Source organism: Pan troglodytes, chromosome 5, assembly GCF_028858775.2.
Source record: "Pan troglodytes isolate AG18354 chromosome 5, NHGRI_mPanTro3-v2.0_pri, whole genome shotgun sequence".
Lineage (NCBI taxonomy): Eukaryota > Metazoa > Chordata > Mammalia > Primates > Hominidae > Pan > Pan troglodytes.
In genome coordinates, this window is record NC_072403.2 from 59,139,070 (window position 1) to 59,151,184 (window position 12,115).

The following is a 12,115-nucleotide window of genomic DNA, read 5'->3' on the forward strand; positions in this document are numbered from 1 at the left end:
GACTGCATTCATGAATGTCTACGTTGGCAGGGGTGGGGAAAATCAAGGTAGCTCTCTGGAGAAGAGGAGGACAAATCCTCTCTTGTAATTCTGCAGGCGCCTCAATCCCAAAGATGAGAACGGGTTGAAGGGGTCTTGTTAACTCAGCAGAAGGGACTCTTGGACACAGGCTTCCTTTTTAAGAAGGGATCCAGGTGGGATTGCCTTGACTCTTTAAACTAGTTAACCTAAAATTCCATTTGCCCTCTCCCCACCCATAAATGGGGCAGGGGAATCCATGTATAAAACACCTGTTGTCTTTGGAGTTTAGTTAAAGAACTCAAACCTTAGTATTGGGTGGTGAACTTTTTTCACTCCTGAAGCATAAACCAGGTATACACACAAGAAGCTGCTCACTCGGTGCCACTCCACTTGACCTAGGCCCACCATTCCTCTTCCACCTGTTGAGGTTCCCTGTAGGAGCTCTGTCATGCTTCAATGCAACACTCCCTCCACTGCTACTCACACCTACCACACTTCTACTGGGGCCGCTGTGCCCCTCAAACCACTGAATTCCATATTTCCATATTTAAAACCCTCCAGTGAGTCATCGTTGCCTTCAGAATGAAACCCTGAATCCTAGGTGCAGTGTCCAGGTATTTAGTCTTCCACAACGTGGTCCCAAGCTTATCTTTCACTTCTCCCCTACGTGCACACAAATTGGACCTCTTCCCATTCTCCAAACATGCCCTTCCTTAACCGCTACACAGTAGCCAAGGGGAAAGAGCATGGGTTTGGGCATTAGCCCATTAAACCCTAGCTTTTTCACGTTTTGCTAGGTGACCTTAGCTAAGGTATTCCAACATTTTAAACTTCAGTTTTCTCAGTCCTCAAATGGGATAAACATAAGGCTCCCACCATGAAGTACATAATGCCTGTCTCACCCAATGTGGTTCATAGGATTAAACATAAGTGTTGGCAGTGACCACTGTTTTATTCATTTCAACTAGAATGCCCTCTGCACCCATGTACCCCATCTCCAGCTCTCAAAATCCTATCTATCCTTCAAAGTTCAGTTAAAATTCTATTTTCTTCATGATTACTCCCTTGAGCACTAGAGCCTGAGGTCTATTCTCCTTCCTCTACCCTCACCTTGCAGTGACCTGTAGCTGTTTGCTCACATGCTCCCTTTGTTAATGGGCCTGTTGTGTGCTCTTCTGTAAGATTTCAAAGGGTGGTGACTGTGGCTCCTGCATCTGCATCAACATATTCCAGCACGGGGATTAGCGTACCAGAGATGTCAAACAAATATTTGCTAAACAAATGACAAAGAGTTCAAGACTGCCAATTCTTTCCCCTAAATCTAGGCCTAATGTTTCATGTGCAGCAATAAAGAGAGCTTCATAGTATTTTAAACGAGGCTTGACTTTGTGATCATATTCATCTGAACTCTGTTCACAAGATGAAAACTCTTCATCATCAATTTCATAATGGGGTCATGGAAATTCTCAAATCTCCCTGGCTTCAGAAAGGATAGAATAATTTAACAAACCAAGACCAAGGACCTGAGTTGAAGCTTATTCACCTAAGACCCTCATCAAACCTCCATAAAATGGGCTAGCAGTAGAGGGCTCTGCTCCCTCCATCCCCCTCAGAGGACAGCAATGTGTCCATGGGTAGTGGACTACAGAGGTGCTCAAAGCAAAGGACTGACCCCTGTAGCCCCACTAGGAGCACATCACAGGAGACAATCCTCAAGTCAAAGTCACATCAGCCACCTTTCCCTTTGGGACTGAGGCCTAGCTTCTTTCCAAAGAGCTGTTTTGGTCAATTTCCCAGAAATTCTTCAAGTTGCGTGTTAAGTAGACACCACAGGGTGAGAGGACCCAGTAGGCTGGAGAAGGTGAAGTACTGAAAATAAGGGCAGGTGTCTGTCTACCTTGGGCTTCTGAGAATCAGATCAAAAGAGGACAGGACTATACTATAATGAAAAGGCAGGCCATCACAAACAGCTAACCACTACCTAATGAAATTTTCCATACCACTGCCAACTCCAAGAACCACCCAGGGGCATTATTTGCAGGCTTTTTTCTGAGGAACTGAGATACAAACAGTACCACTGCAAAGCTTTATACACTTCCTCCTTCCTTGGAGTAAAGAAAACTTTAATTAGGCCAAGAGGATGTGCAGAGCTATAATTAAAACCTAGCTACAAGCTCTTTTCTCCATATGAGATAAAGTCAATAACCCTGATGGTTTCACGCATCTTTTCAATGAAAGAAAAAAATGTAGGTGAGTTTCACACCTGGTTCTGGATGACATAATTCATGGAGTGAATCTTTTTCCTTTGAGACAGGGCCTGGCTGTGTTGCTCAGGCTGGTGTGCAGTGGCACAATCTCAGCTCACTGCAACCTCCACTTCCTGGGCTCAAGCCATCCTCCTACCTCAGCCTCCCAAGTAGGTGAGACTATAGGTGCACGCTGTCATGCCCGGCTAATTTTTATATTTTTGTTGTAAAGATGGGGTTTCACCATGTTGCACAGGCTGGTCTTAAACTCCTGAGCTCCAGTGATCTGCTTGCCTTGGCCACCCAAAGTGCTGGGATTCCAGGTGTGAGCCCCCGCACCCAGCCAGGAGTGAATCATTTTTAACGGTGAGTTCTTTTCCCATCTAATAACACATTTAACCACAAACAACTTGTAACCTTTAGCATAATAACCATTTCCATGGCACTTTCTGGAATGCTACTGAAACATCTCAGGAAACAAGGTCACTGGAAACACTTAAAGAAAAAGTAGGAAAACATCATCTTGGGTGGCCCTTATCAGCCATTAACATCAGCATCCCAAGATGTCAGAGCAACAAGATAACCCCTTTCCAAAGAAGACTGGCTGCTTCTGGTGATAAGAGCTTGATGAAGCTGCATGTTTACTACCTCCTATGCAGAAATGGGGTAAAAAGTAATGAAAAATAAGACTATCCATACTCAAGTTCAACTACATCACAGGACCTAAGGTGCTTTTCTAAGCAAAATCTCCAAGAATACGTAGGGTTGACCATTTTCATAGCTTTGTTTCTGTGTGAGTCCTCAAGTGTGTATTTTTTAGATCTGGTATAAGCTCATATTTTTAATGAGAAAACAGGGAATGAGAAGTGATAAGGATAGCCCAGGTCTTGGTACCACTGGGATTAGCACAAAGGAATCCTGACTCTCAGTTCAAATGCACCTCAAACAGCAGTTCCAAGCATCTTTGCCCTTCTTCATCTGTTTTTGAATTCTTAGTAAGAACATGGTAGGGATACTCTGTCCATGAAGAATTCTGTGGAAAAGCAGATCTTTAGCTGCATCTTTTTCTTCTGCAGATGTTTGGTTTAAAATTAACCACGAACTACTCAAAACTGAAAGTACCTATTTCCTCTAGGGTTTAGCTGGCCAATTTTAGCAGTGCTATTAGGGAGTGCCAGGTCAAAGCATGTGGTTTTTAAATTTCACATCTTTCATGTCCAGAGCATAAGGATGCCCATTAAGATAATTTCACACCCATGACCTCCACAGGTGTTTTTTTTTTTTTTCCTTCTCCTTGTGAACAGGAACACCCTTGGGTTATAGCTGAATGTAACACTCTTGGCTAAGTTAAAAAAGACAGGTTCTGTACACTTGAGAAGTCTTTAAAACAAAGCACAAAGAAACAGCCTGTCCTCAATCCAAACTGAAACAGGTATGTCTGGCATTTTCCCTGAATCCTCAAGCCCTGCCCTCTTATGCTAGCAGTTCTCCCTGTTCAGGCCTCCCAGAACTTTCCCTCTGTAGAAAGCAGATGGTAAGAGTGCAATAAGCATTAGATTAGTTAGCCCAATACCTGACATAAGGTAGGCACTATCTGTCTTTGCTATGATCTTAGGCAAATGTTAAGTACTTTTCCTTCCAACTAGGGCTAAGGTGGTGCTGGATGTCCCAGCCAAAGTATAATTTGTGTCATTTAAAGGAAGGTCTCCAGCCTACCCACTGACGCCTGCTTTGCAGAGTTAAGTCCACTTTAGTTGAGGATCTGTAGAGTGATGTGCTCCTAGCTACACCAGCTGCAGAGCCAAGTTCTCCAGGTGTTGCAGGGGCAAGTTTAGAGGAGTGAGGCCTGGCTCTGGACAAGCCAGAAGGCTTCCTCTCTGTAGAAAGTATTCCCTTCCCCTCCCCTGGGTGTGGGTGAGGAATGAAGGATGTTTGAGCTGTATCCTTCTCTCCATTCTCCCTACCGTGAGGCATTCTCTCAGGGCAGTGTCAGATACACTAGGGACAACTAACTGTTTCCTTTCAGGCCCTGAGAGAAGTTTCTTTCTCAGCAAGGAATTTTAGTTCTAAGGAAACTAAGAGTGAAAAGTATTTTAGGCAATGATCAGGCATTTCTTGTAAGTACTAATTTCACCAGATGTTTCAACTGCTCTATACCTCTGCTAAATGGGAAAAAGAACAGCAAATAGCCTTTTCAAAATATTTTGGTACACAAAGTAATTTTTCAAATAAAATTCAATAATCAATTTCCAGGTTGCTTAAGTGTTTTTCCAAATCCTATTTTCCCACAATAACGTATCTATTTTAGGAAAGCCTGAAGGGAAAGAAAAACAACGAGACAGTTTAGAATATTATGTTTCCAAAGCAACTGCTCTGTGGTTCCATCAGATGGCCTTCAAACCCAGAGCCTGGGGAGATGCTTTCACAGCCCACAATTACAGAGGTTAGAAAGCACAAACAAAGCATTCAGTCACCAAATGCTCAACTTCTTTCATCTTTCCAATAAAAAAGCATCACAAATTTTCAAAAGAAATTCAAAGGAAAAAAAACTGACTTCTGGTTCTAGCAACGTGGCAAACTGAACAAAAGCAGAACCAACTCTCTCACTATAAACACAGGTAGAAATGTGGTATAAAACACAGCAAAAACTCCAACACAATCAATTCTTACCTATAATGTGAGGTCCCCACAATAAATTATTCTTTAGAAAAAGAGAAGTCAGCTTAAATTCAACTCCTTCCAAAATCTTTATGTGGAAAAGGCCTGTTTACCTGAGATGACCCCCAACAATACTAGTTTGGGATGCTTACACAGAACACTAGGCAAACCTTTATTTCTGTTTTAGGAGGTAAAGAAACTTAACACAGACAATAATTATCCCAGAGGCATTACCTCACAGATATATCTGTAAGCAAACTTTTAATAGAATACTTAAAAAGGCAACACAGCAAATGGTTAAATTTGGAGATCACTGTCATCTAATCTATATCACTGGGGGGGACAATACTTCCATGTTATGGAATAAAAAAAGAGCAAGCAGTGAACTTTCAGAAGTAAAAGATACATAGCCATTTAAACTAAAAACACAATAGATGGATGAAACAGATTAAAAACAAATGAAGGAAGTAGGAGTGAATGGAAGAATGCAAAATTTTCAAAGTGCCTAGAAAGAAAAAAGATTACCCTACAAATGAGCAAAAGTGGGACCACAGCAGACTTCTCTGGAATAAATCTTCAAAGTGCTGAGGAAAAATAACTGTTAATCTAGAATTCTATGCCTTGATAAAATATTATTCAAGTGTAAAGGCAAATAACATGACACTCAGACTAAGATATTGCCCTTCATAGAAAGAACTACTTAGGAAAAAAATTGAATCAAAAAGGAAAGAAGAAATTTCACAGAGCAAAGAAAATCAGTAAACACTGATGGCGATAATGGTGATTATTTAGGACCTTAAAAAAAAAAAAAGTGAGGCCAGATGTGGTGGCTCACGCCTATAATCCTAGTGCTTTGGGAGGCCAGGGTGGGAGGACTGCCAGAGCCCAGGAATTTGAGACCAGCTTGGGCAACAAAGTGAGACTCTATCTCTACAAAAAAATAAAAATATTAGCTGGGCACAGTGGCATGCTCCTGCAGTCCCAGCTGCCTGGGAGGCTGAGGCAGGAAGATCACTTGTGCCCAGGAGTTTGAGGTTACAATGAGCTATGACCATATCACTGCACTTCAGCCTGGGCAACAGAGCAAGACCATCTTTTTTTTTAAAAAAAAAAAAAGGAAGAAATAACTCCTGACAACAGTAACATGAAAGATGAGGGGTCAGAGCTAGAATCCTCTAAGGTCCCTGGTATTGTTTAGGAGAACAGAAATACTGACTCAACTGAAACTGTCGTAAGTTAAAAATGCATGGTAAACACCTATGGGTAATCACTCAACAGAATGAATAACTTTTGAATAAGTACAATAAAAAATAATGGTTACATAAATTCTACAAAGCAGTAAAGGAGAAAAGAATGCCAAAGAAAACATATATACACAAAAAAGGTGACAGAAAGTACAGGCATACCTCATCTTTGCTTTATTCCACTTTGTATATATTACAGGTTTTCTTAACTGAGGTCTGTGGCAACTCTGCATTAAGCAACTCTATTGGTACCATTTTTACAACAGCACATGTTCACTATGTGTTACTGTGTCACATTTTTGTAATTCTCACAATTATAAAATATTTCTCAAAATATTTCAAATTTTTTCACTATTATTATATCTGTTGTGGCGATCTGTGTGTGGTTACTGAACTTTGATGTTACCATTGTAATTATTTTGAGGTGCCATGAACCACACCTATATAAGACAGCAAACTCAACAAATATTGTCTGTATTTTAGCTGCTCCACAGACTTGCTGTTCCCCCTAACCATCTCTTTCTTCTCTGACCTCCTTATTTCCTGAGATACAACAATATTGAAATTGGGTTAATAATCCTACAATGGCCTCTAAGTGCTGAAGTGAAAGGAAGAGTAGCATGTCTCTCACTTTACATCAAAAGCTAGAAATGATTAAGCTTAGTGAGGAAGGCAGGTGGAAAGCTGAGACAGGACGAAAGCTGGGCCTCTCGTACCAGGTTAGCCACGTTGTGAATGCAAAGGAAAAGTTACTGAAGGAAATTAAAAGTGCTACTCGTATGAACATAAAAATGATGAGAAAGCATTAGTAGCCTTATTGCTGAAAGTTTGAGTGGTCTAGGTAGAAGATCAAACCAGCCATAACATTCCCTTAAGCCAAAATCTAATCCAGAGCAAGCCACTAACTCACTTCAATTCTGTGAAGCCTGGGAGAGGTGATGAAGCTGCAGAAGAAAAGCTTGAAAATAGCAGAGGATAGCTCATAAGGTTTAAGGGAAGAAGTCATCTCCATAACACAAAAGGGCAAGGTGTAGCAGCAAGTGCTGCTATAGAAGCTGCAGCTAGTTATCTGGAAGATTTAACTAAGATCACTGACGAACATGGCTACACTAAAGTGTAGCACATACCACTGCGCCTGGGAGCATTTTTATTTTTAATTTATCTTTTTTTTCTTATAAATAGGGTTTTACTCTGTCACCCAGGCTGGAGTGCAGTGGTGTGGTCATAGCTCACTGGAACCTTGAGCTCCTGGGCACAAGCCATCCTCCCAACTCGGCCTCCCAAGTAGCTAGGACAACAAGCTCGAGCCATGCCAGGCTAGTTATAAAGTTTTTTGTAGAGAGAGGATCTTGCTATGTTGCCCAGGCTGGTCTCAAACTCCTGGCCTCAAGCAATTCTCCCACCTCGGCCTCTCAAAGTGCTAGGATTACAGGTGTACACCACTGTGCCTGGCCAGCATTTTTAAATTTAGGTATGTCTACTGTTTTTTTTAAGATTTAATGTGATTGCACACTTTAAATAGACTATAATGTAAACATAACTTTTATATGCACTGGGAAACCAAAAACGGTATGACTTACTTTATTGCAATACTCATTTTATTGCAGTGATCTGCAACTAATGCTGCAATATCTGAGGTATAAAATAACTATTAACATGCTAAATGAAAATGAATTAAATTTCCCCATTAAAGACAAGAGACTGTCGGATTCAGTCATTAAACCCCTATGCATTTATCTGGCCAAAAAACTTACCATATTTGCATAAGGAGATATGTCTAAGAAGATTCTTGGCACACTGTTAATTGAACAACTTGCATAAACCCACATAGCTGGGCACAGTGGCTCACACCTGTAATCCTAGCACTTTGGGAGGCTGATGTGGGAGGATCACTTTGAGTCCAGGAGTTTGAGATCAGTCCAGGCAACACCGTGAGACAATGTTTCTACCAAAAATAAAAAAATTAGCCAGGCATGGTGGCACATGCCTGTAGTCCCAGCTACTCAGGAGGCTGAGGTGGGAGGATCGCTTAAGGCCAGGCGTTCTAGGCTGCAGTGGGTGAGGTATGATTGTGCCACTGAACTCCAGCCCAGGTAACAGAGCCGGACTCTGTCTCAAAAAACAACAACAAAAAACAATCTAACAACACACATATCCATCCAAAGAAACACTTATAAAATGGTGTAATAAATTCCAACACTGAAATAATACAAAGCAGCTAAAATGAATTTCTAATTAACTATAATTAACATAATTATAATTAATGAATTACATCTATACGTCTCAAGATGAATTGGTCAAAAATATACTGACTGAAAAAAATCTATTTGAAAAAGAGTTTAATTAGTATACCATTCACGTATGGTTTTTAAAAACTATCTTAGAACGTACTATGTATTGTCATGTATACATATATATGTAGTAAAAATACATCCAGAGAAAAACTGTACAAACTTCCGAAGAAGTCTGGAAAGGGACTGTACTTTAGATGCATTTTTGTAATGTTTTCTTATTTAAACAAAGAAAAATCAAGCATTTGTTAGGTACACAGATATCATCTATATAATTTTATTTTAAATATTTTCAAATAGTTCCAAAATTACAATTTAAAATAAAAATTGAAAAGGGGAAGAAAGATAAGTTTGGATTTATGCCAAGCCAGATGCATCCATCCAGCTTTTTCAAAATTACAAATTTTTTTTTTCAAAATTACATTTTAAATGTTCTGAATATTTTAAAGCGCATTCTCTCACACTATTCACAACATATAGTTCTAACTGCAAGGGAGGAACCATCACAGATACTCAAAAAATAATCTTGTCTGTAACCCATGATTTATCTTTGACTACTAAATAACTTGAAAATGTGGTTCCGACATTTGCTTATTTTTGTATTCTAATACTCAGGATCCATTTGGTGGAGTAATCAGGTATAGTAACAGTGGGATGAAGAAGGTGGGGAAAACATCGTTTCATTCTAGCCTAGGCCAGTGAGTGTCAGTGGGGCAAGGATGGGATGCTAAGGGGCACATCATAAGAGTACTTTGAAAGGAATGCATCATAGTCCGTGGGAACAATGGGATAGCCAAAGAGGCTGGGAGAAAAAAAAATTCACTCTCTAGAGTTGAGTCCTCTTCCTTAGTACGCTCATGGCTTCACAGAGGAATTGGATCCTTCCACACAGTCCTCAAAAGTGAGAGGGAGACTGCCAGGCAGAAGTGGGAGTTTTAAGGGGTAGAGCCCAGAAGAATGAAAGAGCCTGGTGTTGCTGGGGTTTGAGTAGAGCTGCGCATAACAGATCGGCTAAGAAAGGCCAGAGTGCCTGCCTCCTTCTGAGGAAAGGAGCCAGCCATCCTTTCAACACAGTGTTCCTGGGGAATTCAAAGCCATGTGCACTGCACAACACTGACCCTGTTTTCTGGCAGCTGCTGCTGAGTCGAAGGATCAGTTCGGGAGGCACAGGCAGATCGACGGGGTTGCTCCCTTTTGGACTGTAACAAACACAATTAGATCCTCTCTGCTTAGGGTCTAAGAGGTCAGAGGCACAGCAGGAGAAGAGTAGACACATTAAATGGCTTCACATGAGGACAGAGCAGCTGCCTAAGAGGGAAACCACCTGTAACACTCTAACAAAGGAGTTAAAAGTGGCTTTGATAGCTCACTGCGTGGGTCAGGGGAAACCTGATCCAACCAGGTAGATAAGGCAGAGTGAGGGAAAGCCACCGTTTGGCACCATGTATGTAGAGGTTCTCAATTTTGGGACTGGAGACAAGAGAAAAGACACATGGATAGTGCAAAAAATCAGGCTTCTCTTCAGAGGACAAATGCCCTGAATCTCGGGTGGCTAAAAGGCGCACAAGATTTTTAAGTTTGCTGTAAGGGCATCGTTTTACAAAGCTAAGTAACTAATGCAAACTAAGCTGTTTCTCTTCTATAACCTGGAATTTCATTTCCGAGCCTTCACCATGGACTGTGATATTAGACAACCCCTAATAAGCAAAAGCAAAAAGGATTGCTATAAAGTCCAATACTTTCAAATTAAAACATACCACTAATTCAAATATGCTCCAAATCAGGGATCTATGACCTTTTTCCTGGGAATAAACACTAAAGTTAATGAGATATAGAAGTAATACCTCTTCTCTCCTTTTAATTTTGTTTCTACCAAGTACACAAACTATGAGCAAGTCTATATTCCTTCTACATTTTAAACTCGGTTTCACAGTTTTAAAACTGGGATTTAGTTATTTTCCTTCTAGTAAATTTAAAGTTTCAGTGACTTCCTTTCATTTCCTTCTGATCGTCTCCCTTCTTTCAAGACTTCTTCCTATTGGCCAGATGTAGTGGCTCATGTCTGTAATCCCAGCACTTTGGGAGGCAGAGGTGGGTGGATTGCTTGAGCCTAAGAGTTCAAGACTAGCCTGGACAACATGATGAAACCTTGTCTTTATGAAAATACAAAAATTAGCTAGACGTGGTGGCATGCTCCTGTAGTCCCAGCCACTTGGGAGGTTGAGGCGGGAGATCACTTGAGCCCAGGAGGCGAGAAGCAGTGAGCACCACTGCACTCCAGCCTGGGCAACAGAGTGAGACTCTGTCTCAAACAAACAAAAAAACCCCGCTTCTTCCTGTCTCCTTTAAGTGACAGTTAATTTTATTTTTATTAATCTAGAACTTGCTAAAGCAGCTGTGAATTTATGCCAAAGAATTAAATAAACAAAAATACCAAAGACTACTTATTTAAAAAATTCTTTACAGCCCCAAATATGCAGATAAGCAGGAAGGTAAATAAAAACTAAAATAATGACCATTACAGGTGTGTGATCACAGAAGAATGGCTCTAACTCCTGGGACATTTCTCTAAAATGAGAGGCCCCATGGGGCTTCATGATCTCCTCAGTTCGTTCCATTGTAAAACTCCATGACTGCTCTTCTGTGTCTTAGCATTCAATGGAGTAGAAATGCTAAGTATAAAAAGAAAAATGGCCGGGTGCGGTGGCTCACGCCTGTAATCCCTGCACTTTGGGAGGCCGAGGCGGGTGGATCACCTGAGGTCAGGAGTTCAAGACCAGCCTGGCCAACATGGTGAAACCCTGTCTCTACTAAAAATACAAAAAATTAGACAGGAGTGGTGGCACATGCCTGTAGTTCCAGCTACTAGGGAGGCTGAGGCAAGAGAATCGCTTGAACCTGGGAAGCGGAGGTTGCAGTGAGCCGAGATGGCGCCAGTGCACTCCAGCCTGGGCGACAAGAGTGAAACTCTGTCTCAAAACAAACAAACAGAAAAACGTGTAGCTAAAATGATATTTGAAGTTTGAAAAAGGACACATGACAATGGAATTATTGATGGGTTTTACATATGTACAGGAGAAAACTCGGACAAAAACCAAATGTGAATACCATCAACTTGGAGCGCTAGGGCTTATTTTCAACTTGGGTATATCTGACCTGGATAGCTTTTTGTAAACTTGATTTAATTTAAGGAAACATTGCCTCTTTGTCTATTACCTCTCTATGTACTCTAAACTGTGAGTTAAAAATGTAGTTTCCCTATTCTGTATATTTCTTAAATTTCTGTATTCAGTGCTTAGTCACTGCTCAAAGTCTTCTCTTCTCACCAAGCTATCAGAGGAAAATCTGTACCTTCTATTACAATGTGTTCAGAACCCCCCACATCCACTCAGATGCACACAGCTGTACTTTATACAGTGTTTTTCTTCTCCTCTTTACCAGGCAATCATCTGTTTAAGAGAGGATAAATAATGAAATTATAGCTATATTTCTAGGGCTTAAGAAACATTTAAGGCAAATGCTTAAGTTCTCTAAAAATCACATGAAATATTTTTCTCTATTAATATTGCCATGTATAATAATAAACTCTGTAAGAGTTCTCTTAAAGACATGGCTGTATTATCTATCAATTATGGAAAAGTAAGCAGTTCACTCA

General features: G+C 40.7%; 1 protein-coding gene across 11 annotated transcripts in view; it reads right to left on the reverse strand.

Moving 5' to 3' along the window:
• Positions 1 to 12,115, reverse strand: part of ELOVL5 (ELOVL fatty acid elongase 5) — a 140,759-nt gene that overhangs the window by 71,519 nt on the left and 57,125 nt on the right. The window contains exon 4 of one of the 11 annotated variants that reach the window (XM_063812007.1): positions 9,579 to 9,659. Coding sequence (XP_063668077.1) covers positions 9,579 to 9,659 — 81 coding nt within the window. 11 annotated transcript variants of the gene reach the window in all.